The sequence below is a fragment of the Notamacropus eugenii genome, chromosome 2 (genome assembly GCF_028372415.1).
Source record: "Notamacropus eugenii isolate mMacEug1 chromosome 2, mMacEug1.pri_v2, whole genome shotgun sequence".
In the NCBI taxonomy this organism is placed as follows: domain Eukaryota; kingdom Metazoa; phylum Chordata; class Mammalia; order Diprotodontia; family Macropodidae; genus Notamacropus; species Notamacropus eugenii.
In genome coordinates, this window is record NC_092873.1 from 397,345,267 (window position 1) to 397,366,405 (window position 21,139).

General features: G+C 36.1%; 1 protein-coding gene across 11 annotated transcripts in view; it reads left to right on the forward strand.

Annotated features, from left to right (window-relative positions):
• The window catches only part of RYR2 (ryanodine receptor 2), an 826,096-nt gene that overhangs the window by 500,699 nt on the left and 304,258 nt on the right, over positions 1-21,139 (forward strand). For 7 of the 11 annotated variants that reach the window (XM_072637850.1, XM_072637853.1, XM_072637851.1 and 4 more), the window contains 10 exons: positions 731-939; positions 2,576-2,928; positions 3,637-3,751; positions 5,351-5,511; positions 5,998-6,027; positions 7,366-7,525; positions 7,920-8,006; positions 16,200-16,426; positions 18,140-18,944; positions 20,370-20,570. In XM_072637850.1, the coding sequence (XP_072493951.1) occupies positions 731-939; positions 2,576-2,928; positions 3,637-3,751; positions 5,351-5,511; positions 5,998-6,027; positions 7,366-7,525; positions 7,920-8,006; positions 16,200-16,426; positions 18,140-18,944; positions 20,370-20,570 (2,348 nt within the window). The remainder of the gene's footprint in view (positions 1-730; positions 940-2,575; positions 2,929-3,636; positions 3,752-5,350; positions 5,512-5,997; positions 6,028-7,365; positions 7,526-7,919; positions 8,007-16,199; positions 16,427-18,139; positions 18,945-20,369; positions 20,571-21,139) is intronic. The other 4 variants (XM_072637854.1, XM_072637855.1, XM_072637856.1 and 1 more) reach the window with 1 other exon arrangement.

The following is a 21,139-nucleotide window of genomic DNA, read 5'->3' on the forward strand; positions in this document are numbered from 1 at the left end:
CTCATTTTTGTTTAGAAGTACAATTTAGATGAATCATTTTTTTGGTTTGATGTGGATTGTTGGAATCTTTGACCTGCCTGCTAAAATTGCCTCATTATAGTTCACTATCTCACACTTGTTTGGTTGACAGCTCTTGGTGTCAGCCTTGTTTGTCAGCCTTCCAAAAGATGACCTTCTTACATTTAGTTTTCTTTCCTTATCTAAATACTGGACACTGTGTAGCTGAAAAAAAAAATAACAGCTCTCAAGTCTTTATTGTCAATGAAGAGGTCACTATTCCGTTGCAAATCTGAAATGTGGAAATTAATGTTTCCAAAAGATTTACTCTCAAAAGAATATTCTTTAGTTATGAAGGAACTGGCTGATTGTCACAGTATTGTTTTTGTTCATATACATATATACATATATATGTATATATGTGTATGAATATATATACATGTTCTTTTTGTACTGTTTTCTTAATGTTACACTCAATTCCTGAGGGATCTTTGGGGTGTGTGTGTGGGTGGATAGACCAATATATTGGCCAAGTTTCTACTCTCATATTATTTATTTTATTTTTAGTTTACAGAATAAGATACGCATTTCTGTAACATATAATAAAAAGGTAATTGAACATGAGACTGCAAATCTATTATGTACAACTTGCCATTCATTTTAAATATATAATAGTTATCATGTAAATTTCTTTTTTTTCTTCCCTCCCCCTTGTCCTTTCTTCCCCCAACAGGATTTATACCAGTATGCAGCCTAGGTGTGGCTCAAGTTGGACGGATGAATTTTGGGAAGGATGTCAGTACCTTGAAATATTTCACCATCTGTGGGTTACAAGAGGGTTATGAACCATTTGCTGTTAACACAAACAGGGATATTACAATGTGGCTGAGCAAAAGGCTTCCTCAGTTTCTTCAAGTACCATCAAACCATGAACACATTGAGGTGTGTTTTCTATATTGAGTTCTTCATATGTTTATTGAACATTTTTTGGGGGAAATGCATAGTTTTCTTTGAGGAGTGATAAGGGAAATTCAAAAAGATATATAATATGGGCCTTACTTTGGGAACCAGTCTGTGTTGCTTTTAACCTGTTACCCTCCTGTGCCTCTAATTTTTTTTCATGTGTGACCCTTCAGAATCTCCTAGTTTTCCCTACTGATTTTTGCTTGTTCCTAGTACACTGTGGCCTAATTCTGGGCTCTCCTTATCAACCTGGTGTAGAATTGATTGTAAGTGTTTACTTCCTCTTTGCCATTCTAGCTGTCAAATAAATACATATCTTTGAGGAGCTTCCTTTCTTCAGGAATTAGTTTTTTAGATTGCTCTTCCTTTAAGCCTATAGTAAAACAAAAGTACTTTGTAAGTAAAGTGATTAATAATAGGTATTCTGCTCTAGTAGTAAGAACAATGCCATCATTTCTCCTAACTCATTAAAAATGCAGGATTTAAATGTATTTTAATATTTCTGCCATTCTTAATCACTTGATTCAGTAGTAATAACCTATGTATTCACAATATTGAATTTTACTTATTTTAGCTAACCAATGTCAGTATATGATTTGCCTCTGGTATTAAGTATTTTCTCAGATACTATTACTGATATAGCTATTGATCTCATTGATAAAGAATGACTATTTATCTTTTGTAGGCAGTTCCAGGCTCAATTTAATCTATCCTTATTTTTTGTAGTAAGGAGTTAAGTAAATCTTACGTTAACTGCCTAAAACCATTCATCAAATTAATGACAGAACTGAGAATGTATCTCCTGTTTCAGTGAATGAATCATCCCAGTGAATGAATGAATGTAAAGTCATTTATTAAGTGCTTTCTCTTTGGTAAGCACTGTGATAAATACTTCATATAGAAATAGAAAAGCAAAATAGTCCTTACTCTCAAGCAACTCACTTCCTAATTAGAGGTGACAGTGCCTATAGGCAGTGCCTACAGGGTGGATGGAAAAACCTAAAGGATCTTACTATGCAACTGGTGAGCATATGGTAAGATCTGTTGTTCCAGTGGGTCCAGCAGTAGGGTGAATGTTAAGACCAAGAAGTCTGGACAACTTAGGGGTCATGCAGATTGTATCATCTGGTGATCTTTCATCTTACTGGAAAATTTGTAATTGGTAACACCTTACTCAACAATACATTATGAGCAGCTATGTTAACGCTGAACTGGGGAGCTAAAAGGGCCTAGAACCAAAACTGTTGGGAAAGTTGGGCATAGACTTCAATGCTATAGAGAACAGGCACTCTGGACTTCCTTTCCTGAGCATGAGCATGCGTGTTTAGGATTGAACAAGAGGATAAAAGGGGAAAAGACAGGAAGAGATTGGCAGTGAAGTTAAGGGGAAAGGAAGATCCCAATGAGATCCAGGCAGAGGAGGAACTAGAGAGGGAATTCCCGGTGTAGGTCCACTCTGCCTCTAGTGCCCAATGGGATCTCAGTGCTCTCTATTTTGCACCTGTACCCTTTAGAAAAATAAAGTTTAAGCAATTTGTGAGGATTGGAAAGTGCAAAAGTGCATTTTAATCTTAGAAAAAATGTGATTTAAATTATTGTTATTTTCACTTGTTAGGTGACCAGGATAGATGGCACTATAGACAGCTCTCCATGTTTAAAGGTTACTCAGAAATCTTTCAGCTCACAGAACAGCAGCACAGATATCATGTTTTACCGCCTAAGTATGCCTATTGAGTGTGCCGAAGTGTTTTCCAAAGCTGCTGCAGGAGGGCTACCAGGCAGCAGCCTATTTGGTCCAAAGAATGACTTGGAGGATTATGATGCGGATTCTGATTTTGAAGTTCTAATGAAGACAGCTCATGGTCATTTGGTGCCTGACAGGGTAGAAAAAGAAAAAGAAGTCACAAAACCAGAATTCAATAACCACAAAGATTACGCTCAGGAGAAACCTTCTCGTCTGAAACAAAGGTGATTTTAGCTATGTAGTCAGTCTTTGTGAGGGAGGGGAGGTTGCGGAAGAAGGCAAAGGATCTTCCAATCTAATAGCTTATTCACATTTAAAATTAATACAGATTATTTTAATGACAATAAAAAATCATATATAGCACTGTAAGGCTTGAAAAGCATTTTACATATATCACTTGAATCTATTGATAACTCATATTTTAAATAGAATTTTAAAGTTATAAATCATTTCCCTTAACATATTTCTAAAAGCTATTAAGTGAAAAATAATTATTGAAAATTATTATAATTGATAAATTTTTTTTATTCTCAATTTAAAAATAAAGAAATTGAAGCTCAGAGAGTTGAATTGATCTACCAAAAGTCACACAGCTTTAATTTATATCAGAGAGATGTTTTCTCCCAAGAAGATATGAAGATCAATAGTCTTGATTTAAACCTAAAGTGCTTTCATTTTAACAATTTTTTTTATGTTTCCAGTTTAGCTGTGATACCATAATATAAGAAGTCCTTTAAGACAATGTGGTGTTGATTTTACACCAGGAATTCCAATGACAAGGATAAACTATAGATAATGGCATAGGTGATAGAATTATCTGAGCCAAATATAATGTTTTGTAGGTCATATGAAAAGTGGATATTGCGTCTTTTTCTTGTACAAGTTAGTATTTTGTGACTATGTTCATTCCTCAGTCCTTTAACGTTTTTCAGGTTTATGCTCAGAAGGACAAAACCAGATTATAGCACAAGTCATTCTGCAAGACTTACTGAAGATGTTCTTGCAGATGATAGGGATGATTATGATTACTTGATGCAGACCTCTACGGTATGAAGTTTCTGCCTTTTGTTGTTTTTTTTTCTCTTAAGTTTATATTTCTTAGTTAGTGTGTTGCACACTTTACATTGGCATATTTTGCTTCCCTAAATTTCAGAAATTATTTTTTTTCAAAAATGATTACTCAATATTTTATATTTTAAGAGTAAAGTTTTAAGGGTAATTTTTTTTGTAGCATGTGGGTTTGTCTCACCAATGGGCAAATATGACATGGTGAAATTTTTATTTGAGAAAAGATATTTTCAGGAGAAAATGAGATGGCCTATTCAGGTTTTATTGCATAATTTATTTGTAAAATTTTACAATACTACTTGCTTTTCAGAAGTACATGTAATCTCTAGATGGTTCTTTGCCTGAGAAATATCACTTAGTCTTCTGGGTCTGAATTAAGTAGTTTGCTGTGTAAATAAATAGCAAGGAATAAATATGAGAGATGTTAACCAGAAAGAAGTAACCATATTTGGCAACTGATTAAATATATAAAGTGCGAGAGAGGAAAAAGTTAAATATAAGTTCAAGGTGATGAGTGTGGATCATAATGTTATCAACACAAATAGAGATTTTCAGGGGATTAGCAGTCATTTGGGGAAAGATGATGAAGTTAAATTTGGGACATGTTGAGTTTGAATTCCCAGGAAGACATTGTACAAAAAGCTAGAAATATGGGACCAGATTTCTGGGACAAGGTTGGGCGGTGGAAATGATTTGAAAATCATCTGCATAGATATGAATATTTTTACCATGGGAGGTGGTGAAATCACCAAGGGAGAGCTATAAGGGACAAAAGTAGAGGGCAAAGGGCAAAACTTTAGAAGACATCCACATTTAACAGATGTTTTGGCCTTTTTATTTCTAGCACATGCATGTAGTAGGAACTTAATGAGTATTTTTTATTTGAATTGAAGAGGACAGGGAGTCAGTAAAAGAGACAGACAGTTGAGGAGGTGGCAGAAAAATGAGAATGAAGTGTTTTAGTTTTCCATATTTAGGCAAGGAACACTTTTCCCCTGCCAGTGTATATGTCTTGACTTCCCTCTTCTAAATCCCAAAAGGGAAAAACAGTATTAGTGATAATATCCCTGTATCTGATTCAGATTCTTACATACTTAAAAGAAAGAAACCTCAAGGTTGGGAAAATTTCTTAGAGTTTTAAGTAGTGAAATATTTAGTTACTGAGTTAAGAAAAAGAAGATATATTCAAAAGAACTGAAAATTATATTCTAAATAACCCTCAAGGAAGAATACATTTGTTAAGGCTTGAAGGTTTCAGAGGCTTGCAGGCAAAGTGAAATAATGTTTATATTCCAAATCCATTATACTTGAGAATGAAAAAAATGCCCACAAATAATTTAGCATATTTCCTTGAAAGTGAGTCTTTTCTTCTTTCATTATTTCTGATTTATCATACATATATTATATTGTGAAATTGTTACTCTATTGCTAAAGAACCTTTACCCGTTAGGAAATCTTTAACACAAGAAATGAATGTGTTTAGGCAGATCAAAAGTCAAGACTAAAACTAATGTATTGTTCTAAAACATTTTGTAAACCAATTATCTTACTGATAATTTATTCTTAATATTTTTACAGTATTACTATTCTGTGCGAATTTTTCCTGGGCAAGAACCTGCTAATGTTTGGGTGGGCTGGATTACATCAGATTTCCATCAGTATGATACAGTCTTTGACTTGGACAGAGTTCGGACAGTAACAGTTACTCTGGGAGATGAAAAAGGAAAAGTACATGAAAGGTTGGTTTCCTTTACTTTTATTTTGATTGAATGAAATTTAATGTACATTTTGCATGTTTTGGTGAACCTGTAGAGTTGTTTCTTGAATCTAATGTCCAAGGTAATAGTCATTGAATAGAAACAATTTAACCTGGCTGTTCATATCAATGTCCCTTTTGGTACCCTTTCCCACAAGTCAAGATTTTGAATCTAAAGAAAATAATATTGTTAAATTAGAGAACACTTATGTACTTTGGGTAATAACTGTATTTTCAGGTGGCTTTGCACTTGATTGACAATGGGGTGGGAGGGAACAAAAATTATTTATTTATGATTTTAGGTATTTGTGATGAGTAATTCTTAAATATTTAGAGTGAGTTTGACATGCATCTTGGGAAATGGTCAGTCGTGGTGGGGAGAAGAATGTGGAGAAAATGTGGGATAATAGCTTAGAGTAGGTGGCTAGAATTTGAATGGAGACTGAGGAGTAGTGGGTTCTTTTCTCAGCTTTGCCATTGACTCGCTGTGTGGCTTTGGGTAAGTCACTTAATCTTTCTGTGCCATCTTTATTTTCCATTTGTAAAAATGAATCAAACTCAAACCAAACCTTCAAAAAAGTGAAGAAGTCTTTATCTTCCTTGCAGAATAAAACAAGAGAAGATCTAACCATTCCCATCCACTTCTGTGCCCATCCATCCTCTCTGGTCTGCTGGGGCAGGTTTTCTTGGAAAGAGCTCTCCATAGTGTTGCTTCTTTCCTGTACCTCCCAATGTCATTTTCAGTTACTGGGAAACTTAATTCCCTGCCTTCATATAAAAGAGCTTGAAAAGTTGTGGGATTAGTACAATTCTGAAGGAATGCCTTGCTTTAGTATGGGAGCAGGAGCAGCAAACTTCTAGTAGATTTCTCAGGGGAAACCTTTGGCTTTCAGAGATGGCAACCATGTAATGAGTTTCCTATAATAAGAAAATAGCGATTGTAAGGATAGGCCTGCTGAGTGGGAGAGATGATTTTAATGTGTGTGGATGGGAGGAGGGCGGTTGGAGATGAAGACATTTTGGGGAGACAGTCTTATACAGATGGCACACAGAGAGACAGTCAACTCTTGATTATTCAGAGGCCTATTATCTAGTTTGTTGATTATTCAAGCACTTCATTTTACCTCCTCCCCTCCTCCTGCCTTACTTTTGGCTGTTTCGCTCTCCTTGTACTGGAGAGTGGCAGAAGAAGGGAAAGAAGTCAGCTTTACTGCTTATTACCATCTCTGGCTAATGATGGGGCAAAATGTTAAAACTAATGGCCAAAATCAGTTTTTTCATTGTTGTCACTGGATTTTTTTTATATCTTTGCAAAGCACATCCCATATTACAGGTGACTGGGAGTTGACTATAGAGGGATTTTGATGTATAGCCAAATTTTGTGGATCTTGAATATTTGATGGCTTACCTACCAACATAATAAAGCAGTCTTTTTGATATTATGTAGAAGTACTTCTTGACTCAGAACAAGGAGGAAAGGGCATGAAAATAAAAGTTATTATAATTGTTATTTATGTATAGTTAAACTTTTTTGAACCTCAGAAAAAAGTAGTTTGGTTTGAGTTTTTTGAGGGAAGGTGCAGGTCAATTCTTACTTTTCGAACTTGTTGACCTGTCCCTATTAGGTATGAAACTTAGAAGAGTGTAAGACCTGATTCAGAATTCCCACTGAAGTCAACAAGTTTTGCTCAGAACCACAGAATCAGGTCCATTATGCACCTATCCCATTACAGCATGCGCTTGTTGCTTGCGCAGTATAATTTAGGTTTAGTGTGCAAAATGTACATGTTTGCTGTATCTGTGGGTGTACATAGATTAAATGTCTTTTGAAATTCAGCATCAAACGCAGCAACTGCTATATGGTGTGTGCGGGTGAGAGCATGAGCCCTGGGCAAGGACGCAACAATAATGGATTGGAGATCGGCTGTGTAGTGGATGCTGCCAGTGGGTTGCTTACCTTTACTGCAAATGGCAAGGAACTGAGCACATATTACCAGGTACCTATTTCCTTGCTGACATCACATTTTTATGGTTTTTATGGAATGTTTATTCCATTAAAAGAAAATACTTATTTTGAAAGATGTTGATTTTGGTCAAAGTTTTTTATAAAGCAGAATTGAATAATTTTTTTAATGTGTTAATTCTGCCTGTTGATTCAAGTTTTAATAAGAATTGTATCTTAAGGCTTTGAAGGATAGGTGCTATAAAACCATAGGAAACAAGCCCATAATAAATAAAAAGGCACTCTAAAGCTATTTTTTGAAAGATATTCAAAGTATGAGGGAAAATTCTGCAGTTACTTGCTATAATTTATTCCTTAATAATTCCAAAAATATCTTATCTTAGAATTTCTTGCTATTTTTCAGTTCTTATATTTGTTTATTATTTTAGGTTGAGCCAAGTACCAAATTATTTCCTGCAGTTTTTGCACAAGCCACAAGCCCTAATGTCTTCCAGTTCGAGTTAGGAAGGATAAAGGTAAGTAAGGGAACTTCTTCTTTTTTTTTTTTTGTAGTGGGATTCACAGCCAACTGTCTTATCAGGTTGAATTGGGTATTTTATTTGCATTGGGTATAACAAACTTTCATTTTCTCCCAATATAGATCCTCTTTTTAATGAGCCCTTTAGCTCCTGAAAGCATACACAAAGGCAGCAATTCTCAAACTTTTTGGTTTCAGTACCCCTTTACACTCCTAAAAAATTATTGAAGGCCTCCTTCCCTGCTTCCCCACCTGCCATGAACTTTTGTTTATGTGGATTATATTTCTGATTACCATATTAGAAATTTAAACATCTTAGCATTATTATGAAAGTGTTTTTGACCCTTCAGGGGACCCCAGATCACACTTGGAAAAAGGCTGCATTACAACACCATTGGCATTTCTAAGATCAAAGGAAGAACTGCTTTTATTGACTTGAAAAATTAAGTGTAACTACTGATAATGCTTAATTTCCAGAGAAAAGTTTATATATGAAATGCATTTTCTGAAAGCTGGCCATGTTTCAAGTCCCCACACTAGCTAGGCAAATCATTTAGTGTCTCATTGCTTTAGAAAACTTTCTCTAAGCCTATAAATTACAGAAGAAGGTACTAACCTCTGTATTTGTAGTGATTTCTCTCACCCAAATGTCTTCTATTATCAATGAAATTATTATGTCCTCCACCTCTGTCTCAACTTCATCATTCAACTGAAACTATTTTCTACAAAGTTACCAGTGATTTCTTAATTGTCAAATTTAATGACATTTTGTCAGTCTTCTTCTATAACCTGTTTATGTATTTGACACTATTTGACATCTACTCCCTGTGGTTACTCTCTTTCTTCTTTAAAATTTTTACAACACTGCACTCTCCTGATTTTCTGCCTATTGGTCTGACCACTCCTCAGTCTTTCTTGCTGGATCTTCATCCAGATTATGCTCATTAATCGTGGGTATTCTCCAGGGTCTGCTTGTGACCCTCTTTAATTTTCTCTTTCAGCTCACATGAGTTTAGTTATCATCTCTATGCAGATAATTCTCAGATCTATATATCTGTCCCCAGTGTTTCTCCAGTCCTGTATCACCAACTGCCTGCCTGCCTCCCTACTCACTTCATCCTGATTCTGCTCCACCCTTCCTGTTCCACCATTCAGCAAGCTCCTCCCACCTCATGTGATTTAGCTTTCCCCTGATTTAAGCAGGTCACATGAGCCTATTAATGAATGAGAAAGATCTTAACATTTAAATTGCTATTACAGCCTTTTTGACATTCTTTTCATATAACACTCCATTTCCCAACTCCATTCCTTTTCACTGGCGGCTCCCCAGACCTCAAATGTCTTCCTTCCTCACCTGTCATTCCTGACTTGCCTGGCTTTTTTTAAAATTCTGGTTATAGCCTGCTTTCTGCAGGAGACCTTTCCTAGGCCTTCTAGTACTAGTCCCTTCCAAGTACCTACGTCTTGTATACATTGACAATTGGCACATTGACTTCCCCATTAGAATGTCAGCTCATTTACAGCAGGGATCATGTGTTTTCCTCTCCATGTATTCTTCCCACTTAGTGCAGTGCTTATACCTAATAATGAATATTTGTTGACTGATCTTCACAACAACCCTTGAGTTAGATGACATTAATATCTGTATTTTACAGAAACTTTTAACTTTGTACTATAAACTAGTAGCCTATTCTGGTGAGTGAAGTCTGAAGTACTGGGCTCTAAACTTTTTTCATCATATACTTTTATCAGTTTGAAATTTTTAACCATTTACCACAAATGTCTGTTGCTTATTGTTAAATTATTTATACTACTCTGCTAATACGTTATGTTATGTTATATTGTATTACATTACATCATATACTATATTCATCATATCCTATCATGTCATATATTATTTATATAATTTACATTTGTTTATGTAATATATGATTTATAATATTATTTGTAATTTATATTATTTATATAATATATATTTATATAACATATAATATGCTATATAATTGGTAATTACTTCTCTAATATTTATGTATATCACAAAACTTACACAAAAATAGAAATTTAAGATCATTATATAAAGATGTAATAACATTTATTATAAGAATCAATAGGGATTCCCTGGACCAGGGGTAGGGAAACTTTTCATGTTGGAAGGTCTCATTAATGTTTAGTTATAATCAAATAAGTCTGCATTCAAGAAACTTCAAATAGATACATTTAAAATGTACATTATTTTGTAAAAATCAGACTTAATAATTTATGTACTTAATTTCAAAAAATGAAAAATGTTAATTTTACAGTTAACTACTTTTTTTATGACTTTTTTGAGTCTGCTTTTTGTTGGAAAGTATTTGAATATTTGGTTGCAGTATGGAGGTCCACAGTTTCAGGTGATCCTCTAGATGTATATCAGTCATTTTTGACATTAAGAACATCTTGATTTGGATTAAGTAGGAGAATGTAGATTCATTGAAATAAGTGGTTGAAAAGCAAGAAAGCATTTTTTCAGGCATTTGAAGAAGGCATAGGTATTCTACTGCACTGTTCCCTATTTGAACTGAATCTTTCTTAGGATCATGATTTTAAAATGCCATCTACTGAGAGCTCAATCAGCTGTTCCCTCTGTAATTCTTTAGGTGCCTTGGTGATACCAGCTAGGTCAGGCTAAAATATGAGTGTATGGTGTCATGATTCTCAAAGTTAGTGAACCTTTCATTGCATCCTTCAATTTATAGGTCTATAACAACTGTGTATTCTTTAAATGATTCGTATATATCATCCTGCTGGGGAAAATGTTCAATAGAAATTTCCTTTTGAAGAAGTGTTTTGAAAAAAAAATAGCTTTTTTTGAAATATTTGAATTTTTAAAATTACATATCATATGTAGACTTAGGTTTGCCTTGTAAAGAAATATTCAAGTCATTTTGATTTGACATGATACCACACAGAAATGTTGCATTCCTATAGAATTTTTCAATAATTCGCATCACTGATTCTGTTCTTCATAAAGTTTAAGTATCTGTTCTTGCAGAGAGAAAATTTTGGCTAACACTTGTCCCTGTAATAGCCAGAACACTTTAGAATGATATGGTAAATCCACACTGAATACCACGTAGTTAAACTTTAGCATGTTACACAACTAATGATTCTGTGTTGCATTTGCATGAATATAGTTAACAATACTTATAACTTGTTGCAAAGTGTCACTTAAAATAGTAGCTTTAGCACAAAGATTTTGCTGACGCAAGATACACTGAAAAGAAAGGAGAGGATCTGGATCTGTTAATACTTTTTTATCTGTTCAGTAAGCCTTTCATGTTTTCCTGTCATGGAAGGTGCACCTTCTGTACACACTCATACCAAGTTCAGTCCAACTTCATGACATTTATCTCGAAAGTTGTTGAAGATAGCTATTCCCTGTGTTCTGTTCACATGAGGGCGAAAACAAGTAATTCATTATAGCAAAGAAAATCTTCTGTTGTGACTCAAATGAAGTATAAAACCAGTGCCAAGTCAATACTATCAATTTGTTTACCCATAACAATTGAATAGTCTATATTTTCCATTTGAAGTACTGCATGAGATTGTTCTGCTAAGTAGTACATTAATTCATGCTTCTGATCAGGTATAGTTCTCCTTGAAAGAGGCAATTGTTTGTTCTTTGAAATGTTATTGGGGTCTGAGCATCCTACAGTTTCAACAATGCAATTTCACAATTTCTGCTTTACTGAATGGCTTCCCTTTTTTCCCAAGTGCATAAACTACTTTATAAGTTGCTCAGTGGCATTATTTCCAGGTCTTATTGCTGCTTGAAAGAATTATCTTTGCTTTTACTTTTCATCTTTTAATATCTACAATACAACCTTTTGTGCCTCTCCCTTTGATTTAAAATATTTGCAGTCCTTATGAGCATTATAATACTGATAAGCATTGAATTTCTCTAATGTTGATATTGCATTATCACAGAGCAAGCAAATCATCTTATCTTTAGCAGAAACAAGATAATATTGCAATTCCCAATTCTCATTAAAAAATCTGTTTTTTCCTTCAACATTTTTTTGGTCTTCTTTGACATGATGGGCTGTTAAGCAGGCAGAATTAAAAAATACTGTTGAACTGTGCAACTATTCACAAATTCAACTTCAAACAGAAACACGTTGCACTGTTGTCAAAAAGTGATAATAGATTGGCATACTTCACTCCATAAACTCTTGCCAACTGCCTTGTGTGGCCAGGCACACGAAATTAGAATTACATAATGAGTGTGGCAGCCATCAGTTTAGCCCTCTGTGGCTTACTAATGTTCTAGGTGTGCCGCTCAGTCTGGGAGGATTATTTTGTTGAAACTTATTTTATTCTTTTGTATTTTAAATACATTGATTTTTAAAATAAAATAAAAATATAAAAGATGAACAAAAATCTATTAATAAAAATAAAAGGATTTGTTCTATAACATTTGGATTCAGTCAGAAGACTGCACTTAAGGACCTAGAAGGGCACATGTAGCCTTAAGGCTGCAGGTTCCCCACCCCTGCCCTGGACCTTACCAAATCAGGGAAGAGTGAAATAGCTGGACCTATCCTTTAAGAAAATCACTTTAGCAGCTGTATGGAAAATTTATTGGAGAGGGAAGAAACTTGAGGCAGGTATAGGAAGCAATTCCAGTATTCCAGGGATGATGTGGAGAGGACTTGAACAAAGGTGGTGGCTGTGTGAATGAAGAGGAGACATATGAGAAACAGGGAGGTAGAAACAAGATCTGATAACTGGTTGGATACGTAGTAGGGAGTAAAATGAGGAGTTGAAGACCATATCTTCCAACTCCCTTTTCTTTTCTCTCTCTATATTCTTTCTCTTAGGGACCTCATCATCTCCCCATTAATTATCATAGCTGTTGGCTAGCTCTACCATAGAAACAGTGGTATGGACTACACCATGGTAAAGTCAGATTGAAATATGGCAATTAAGCACATGGAGATTTGGAGTAGTTTTGGAGTAGTGGGGAGACAGAGGACGAAATGGTGAAATTAGAGGCTGGGGCCACAGAGCCAGGAACATAGCTACAATTCCTGAACCTGTTGTGATACATGATTGATGTAGAACAGGGGAGCATTGTATGACTTTGGTGCTGTGCATGTTCCCTCTTGGGGATGATTGATAGAAAAATAAATAATGAATAGCTTACTGTATTCCAAGAACTGAGGTATAAAAACAAGAAAACTACAGCCTGATCCTCCAACCGTGTAAGGCCAGACATGGCCTGCCTGCCCCATGCTATTAACTTCATTTACTCTCCAGGAAAGACAAAACACAAAAGATATTGGAAAGAGGGGAAAGCAGAATCAGAGTACCTGTGTGTGAGGAGAGAAGGGCAAACAGTCCATATGGAGGAAGAGAAATTCAGAAGGTGTGGATGAACTACAATATACTCATCTAAGATCTGGAAGTCACCTGGGAGACAGCAATACCAAGCTTTTACCTGATTCTGAATCAAATGCTGCACATAGAAAAGCATGACCTGTGTAAGAAGAAACAAATGAGGAATGTTTAGAAACTTTACCTTGGGGAACTTCTTTGGAGTCTTGGTTCTTTTGTAGTCTGGTTTCCTGAAGAAAGAGCCCAAGGTGCTGCTACAGGCCATCTAACTTCTCCCTAGCCTGGCTTAGCACCCAAAACACCTTCAGGGCCTGCCTTGTTGGATCCTGGTGCACATCCTTTCAGAGTTCTTGGAGTCTGTGTTTGAATGGTTCCTGCCCTGCATCTTCCAGGCCAATCTCACTTTGGCTTTATTACTCACAAGCTGCTATAGCTTCTGCTCATGGGCCTATAGAAGTTACCAGGAATATTACAGCCCCAAAAGGTGAGGGAGTTACCTGCTTGGCAGTAATGGTCATCAAGAAGACAATCTTCAGTTTGGTGGAAGTTTAATTGTCATAGAAAAGTCTGTGAAGAAGGAGAGGGGTCTGCCTACGCTCAGTCTGACTTCTCCATGTAGCCCTTCAGGAAGGGGCCTTTGATCTCTTCTGTAAATAAATAGTGGAGAATGGGCTCCTCCTGATTTCTTCCTGGCAATTACATATCCTTCTGCCTGCTGGACACTGCCATGCTCCTTTTGATCCTGGAGTAGTCCTGCATCCTGAAGAGGTGATACATCTCTAAGGCAATCAAGTTTGCCCTGTAGTTATGTGAGTTTCCTGGACAACTGTGGTGACTGGGAGAATCAACTGGCTATCCTGACAATCTTTCTTGTTTCTCACCAAACAGTGCTATTCTGTGGTAGCTCTTCTGTAGCCAGTGGTGAAACTCTGGCTGTAGGATATAATGTAGCTCCTGAATCTGCTGAAAATACATTTTCATAAGGAAGAGAAGGTCAGAGCCTCTCACGGCAAGGAGGAGGTAGCCACTAAGGGTTCAGAAATAGGAAGCAGGCTTGTCACTCAGCACCACAAAGATAAATGCAAGAAGACTCAAGAGGGAGCTATGTTAGCCTGAGGGCAGTAAGGAGACACCTTCTGGTAGAAGCACAGAAAAAAAGAAAAGGAAAATGAAGAAGAAGCCAAGTAAGCAGCAGTCATTGCCTGGTGAATGGCATCGGACCAGCCTATGTCTGGCCTCTAAGTGCCTTGAGGATAAGGCTGCTGACACTGACACAGTGACTGGTAAGGGGAGATGCAGAAACCTTAGTTTCTGGTGAATGGGGCTACATAAAGTCTAGTGTCAGGCTATTAGGGTCAAATAAGGAAAAGTCTGAATGGAAAGAGGAAATACAGGTCAGAGGCTACCACCACAGCCATCCTGGGGGGTAGGGGGAAAGGCTGAAATGCTACCAGTTGAATAGAAGCCCTAGTTCTAAGTCAAGGCTGGAGGAAACTGAAGGTTCCTAAGGGTAGCAAAGTGAGTCAAGAACTCCAGAGATGTTATTACTTTTTACCATACCTTTAATAAACCAGTGTCTCTGCAGAAAATGTAAAACAAAATTACTATCCTAATGTAGATGATGCAGATCTATATATTTAGTCTTTTTCCCCTGAATGTCAGTCCCACATTACTAATTGCTGATAGGACATTCCAAACTAGATGTCCTTGAGTTATCACAGGTTCAGAATATTGAAAAATGAACTGATTATTTTTACCCTGAAGCTACTCCTCTCTCAAAGTACCATAATTCTTTTAGTCTCTCAAGTCCTTAACTAAATCATCATCCTCGTCCAGTGATTTTTGTTTCTACTTCAAAAAACATCTTTCATTTCCCACTTTACTTCAGATTTTCTTCATATCTCTTCTAGATTATTACAACAGCCTCCTAATTGATTTTCCTACCTCATCTCTCTACTAGTCTCTTTTCCATTGTGCAGTGTGGTTGAAGGCATAACCAGACTTGGTAGATGCTTGATAAATGCTTGTTGATTGATTTAACTCCTATCTGAATATCAGTCTTCTTGCTAGAAAGACTTCTAGCTATAAGAAACTTATAACCTACTGAGACATTGCATTGCACCTTTGAACTCTTAGGAAGTTTTTTTTTCTTACATCAATCTCTAATATCCTTCTCTATAGGTTCTGCCTTTGATTTCTCTTTCTTCCTTTTGAGACCCAGTCAAACAAAACCCTATCAAAATTGAGAATCTATTTTCTATATTCAATTAAATTAATTTTAGTTTTAAAAACAAAGATAAAAATATATAACTTTTGCCCTTGAAGAACTTATAGTCTGATAGGATTTGAGCCCCGGCTCTGTCACAAGCAGGCAGTTAGATGGCACATTGTATGGAGTGCTAGGTCTGGGGTCAGGAAGGCTCATCTTACTGAGTTTAAATCTGGCCCCAACACTTACAAGCTCTGTGATACTGAGCAAGTCACTTAACTCACTTTCCTCATATGTAAAGTGAGCTAGAGATGGAAATGGCAAACTACTCTAGTATCTTTGCCAAGAAAACACCAAATGGGGTCACAGAGAGTCAGACATGACTGAAAAAGTGACTCAATGATATCTGTCACAAGCTATGTAGCTCTAGTCAGATATTTAACCTGAGTCGTACTTGACCTGCTTTCAAAAGGATAATAACACCTGCACTACCAACTTCACAGTAGTGTGAAAAAGGTTCTCTGTAGAATATTAAGCGTTATGTAAATGTCAGCTACTGTTGGATTGCATTGTAAATAGTCTTTTCCTCTGCTTTGCTTTTCTCAGAATGTAATGCCGTTGTCAGCTGGGTTATTCAAGAGTGAGCATAAAAACCCCATCCCACAGTGCCCTCCACGCCTCCATGTGCAGTTTCTAACCCATGTTCTTTGGAGCCGGATGCCAAACCAGTTTCTGAAAGTGGATGTTTCCCGAATCAGTGAACGCCAAGGCTGGCTGGTACAGTGTGTGGATCCTTTGCAGTTCATGTCCCTTCACATCCCAGAAGAGAACAGGTTGTTTTTGTTTGGTGGTTTTTTTACATAACAGCCTTGGTCTTTTGGGGGGGGAAGGGGAGGAATGGTTGTTATAAAAGCAAAACAAAATAAATAAAATAAAACAAACACTCTTGATGACCTTTGACTGGTAAGAGACTCTTTTCTTTGAGTCAAATTGAAATTTAATTTTTCTAATCAAATGCTTACTGAAAAATTCAGTTTATTTAAATTCAATGCACGTATTAACTGTGCTAGAGAACCAGAAAATGATTGCTGTTATTTTATATGTAATTTTTCTAACAGCACATGTAAAATATACAGGTAACCCCTTGATAAAAGAGACACACTCTTAATGAAGATACAGGATTAGAAAGAAAAGATGTGAAATAGTACATGTTTGTTTTCCTTTGCTTGAGCAACTGTAGGAGACAGTTTCATTTTCAATAACTTTAGAACTGGGGAGGGGTCTCTTTTTGGAGTTTTACATAATAAAACTTTTTAAAAAGTTTTATTACCGTATGAGTGCACCCTTGTGTTAAGTAATTATCTTTGGAGGTTTACATATGTTCTTGTTGAAGCCAGGTGCATTAATGATGTCCCTTTGTTTTGAATACTAACACTTTTCTTCAACTTTAAAATTCTCATGATTTTGCTTTTTTTTCAGTTTGGGGTAAGTGCGTGTATGTGTATGTGTGTTTTAATTATAGTCAAATATTTTTGATATGACAGAAGCAGGAATCACAAACATGTCTTCCCACCTCTGGTAAATATAGTCTGTATGATCCTGTACAAATCACTAAACCTCCCAGTGTTCTAGGCCCCTCTCTGAGATTACAGTGACAGGGAAGATGCTGATCCCCTTTGGTGTTTCCTCACTTGGGATTTCCCTTTACTATTAAAATGAGTGTCTCTACCCAACTCTTTGTTCCTATCTTATATGTATTTTGTTTAATAATAAAGTTCATCAAATTGAAAATTTAATAATGATTGCTTTTATAATGAATTAAGTTGTTTCTTGTAGTGTAGAGTGTGATAAAGCCCTTGAAGCTTAGAAGTTCAGAGCCTATCAGCTCAATTTTTGGTTTTCCAAAAGGAACCATGTAGTATTCAGATGCGTTCTGCATGAAGATCAGAGATTCCACTTTAGACACAATTTGGACATATGTAATATGTACATTATAATAAAGATGCAGATTTATTTCCATTTGTCTGGCAACCAAAGGACTTAGAGTAGACATTGACTAAATTTATGCTTTAACTACCTTCACATGCATTTAAAAATTCATTTCAGCAAACATTTTGCAAAGTGCCTATTGTGTGAAGAGCACTGATCACTGGGAAAAATAGGAAGATTGGCTGAAATAGAGACTCCACTGTCATGGAAGTTGAAGTCTAGCAGGGAAGTAGATATGGCGTGTGCACAAATAGCTCTTAAAATGTCAGTGATTGCATATTTCTAATTAGTGAGTAGATGACATTATTCAAATGGCACCTGGGCTATTTCCTTTAAAAAAAAATGTATCTTTTATAATATAGATAAATATACTTTAATATGTATTTTAGAAGTTCATATTTTCAATGCTTATTAAAAATAGTGGCCTCAACTGTTGATAGTGAAACTCTGTTAATTATAAATAGCTTTAATATCTATTGTTCCAAAATTTTTTCTCTGATGCAGAATTTTAAATATTTTTCTTTAAGCTTTTTGCTAATAACCATAATGTTTTGCAGGTCTGTAGATATATTAGAATTGACAGAACAAGAGGAATTGCTGAAGTTCCACTATCATACACTCCGCTTGTACTCAGCTGTCTGTGCTCTCGGGAACAACAGAGTGGCCCATGCCTTGTGCAGCCATGTGGATGAACCCCAGCTTCTTTATGCCATTGAGAACAAATACATGCCAGGCCTTTTGCGCACAGGCTATTATGACCTGCTGATTGACATTCATCTTAGCTCCTATGCTACAGCCAGGCTGATGATGAACAGTGAATTCATTGTCCCTATGACAGATGAGACAAAGAGTATTACCCTTTTCCCTGATGAGAACAAAAAGCATGGCCTTCCAGGGATAGGCCTCAGCACTTCCCTGAGGCCAAGGATGCAGTTTTCATCTCCCAGTTTTGTAAGTGTTAGTAATGAGTACTACCAATATAGCCCTGAGTTCCCATTGGACATCTTAAAATCCAAGACTATACAGATGCTGACAGAAGCAGTTAAGGAGGGCAGTCTCCATGCTCGGGACCCAGTTGGGGGGACCACTGAATTCCTCTTTGTACCTCTGATTAAACTTTTCTACACCCTGCTAATCATGGGGATCTTTAATAATGAGGACTTGAAACACATTTTGTGGCTGATTGAGCCCAGTGTTTTTAAAGAAGCTGCCAATCAGGAGGAAGAGAATGAAGTCCTGGAGAAGGAACTTAACACTGAAGACCCAGTGCAGGAAGGAGGAAATGAAGACGAGGCCAAAGGAGAAAAGATACCCAAGGAAGGATTGCTTCAAATGAAACTTCCTGAGCCTGTTAAATTGCAGGTAATTTTATTGAATTTAGGAAAATTTCTCTGTAGTTCCCCATATGATTTAGAATTTTTGTCAAATTCTGATGTATATTTTAAATCTTATATGGTGTTTGTGTGTGTGTATGTATGTATGTATGTATGTATGTATGTATGTATAGCACCAATTCTTTGCCAGGCACTGTGGAAGCAAAAACAAAGATGAAATAGACTGTGCCCTCAGGTATCTTAATTTTTAGGCAGGGAAGAATGCATATACATATAGAAGTATAAAAATATACATACAAAGTAGATACAAAGCAATTTTGGGAAAAGACAGTAGTAATTGGGGAGTCAGGAAAGACTTCATATAGAAGGTGATATCTGAGCTTAGCTTGAAGGAAATTAGGGAACTCTAATAAGTGTAGGTTGAGGAGAGAGTAAATCCTTGGTATGGAAGGATAGCCAGTGCAAGGGCCCAGACATAGGCCTTTGCCTTGGCTGCCTCACCATGCCTAGATGGCAGGTAGAGTGTAGAGTATGAGACACAGTAAGGAGGTCAGCTTAGCTAGATTGTAGTATACATGAAGGCAGGTTTGGCTGAATTGTAGTATACGTGACGGAAAGTTATATGTTTCAGGGCTAGAATGGTGGATTTGGCCCAGGTTGTGAAAGGATTTAAATGGTAAAAAGATTTTATATTTAATCCTAGAAGTTAAGTTCATATGTTGATCACCTATGTGCAAGAGAGTATCACACCTGAAATAGGCAAGAAGTGATGTTAACCTTTAACTTCATCAATAAGGGAAGAGAGAGAGTAACTTTTATCTTCTCTTATGCTCTAAAATGTTGAGCTTTCTTTGTTATTGGTTTTTGGGAAAAGGCATCGGGAAGATGACAAAACATATTCTTAGTTATCTTCTCTTATTAATAAATTCCATTTTTCTTCCTTTAGCTTTGGAAAAAAATTATCACTAGATATGCAAGCTAGTTAGATATATATGAAGACAGGCTAATCTTCCCATTTCCAGGGATACATGATTTCTTTAAATGGCAGATTTGTTTTGCACAAAAATGTGTAAAATTATTACATAAAAGTTGTGTTTTAATGTATTACAAGTACCTTCTACAGAGTTCATTATTTTTCATTTTTGTTAAAGAGCTTCTTCCATGTATTGATACTGCAATTGCTGTTGAATGACACTAAATAGTTTTTTGGACTTGGACAGCTTCTGTCTATAAATAGGCAGATCTCTACTCTATATGGGCTGTAATGTATGGGTATGTTGTTTTATATATTATATTTAGGCATATATATATACACATATATGTATGCACACAAACACATATATGTAATTACACACATACATATATACACACACTTCAGATATATAAACTCCATGGAGCAGTTTTAATCTTTATGAAGGAAAAGTATATGTCTTGGTTTTGCTTGTCTTTTCAGATGTGTCTTCTGCTTCAGTACCTCTGTGATTGCCAGGTACGGCACAGGATAGAAGCCATTGTTGCCTTCTCAGATGATTTTGTAGCTAAGCTTCAAGATAATCAGCGTTTTCGATATAATGAAGTTATGCAAGCCTTAAACATGTCTGCAGCATTAACAGCTAGGAAGACAAAGGAATTTCGATCTCCACCCCAAGAGCAGGTACAATCTAGCCAGCTGAAGTGAAAATTCCTCTTGGTATAATAATTTATTCAGATCTATGTCATGAGGAATTAAAGCGTATGTTATATAATGTGCTTTGTGTTCTGATATAATGATTCCTTGACATTCCCTTTGTCTTTGGAGTAACAGTCTTGTGTTCATGCAACGCTTGCCTTTTTGAGACTTTACTTGTTATGAACATAAATTACTTTAAAGTCCTTCTTCAGTTTTGCAGAGAAGTTTTGTGCGCAACTTTGCAACAAGAGTTAATGAAGATTAGTTCATTCAGTTGATATTGTCATGGAAACCAGAGGAGGCACAATGAGACAAGTCAAATTTGGTTTTGTTGTTGTTGTTTCAGTTGTGTTCAACTCTTTGTGACCCTTTCTGGGATTTTCTTTGCAAAGATATTGGAGTGGTTTGGCATTTCCTTCTCTAACTCATTTTACACATGAGGAACAGAGGCAAACAGGGTTAAGTAAATTGTTCAGGGTCACACAGATAGTAAATATCTGAGGAGGATTTGAACTCAGAAAGTTGAGTATTCCTAATTCCCAGCCCAGTGCTCT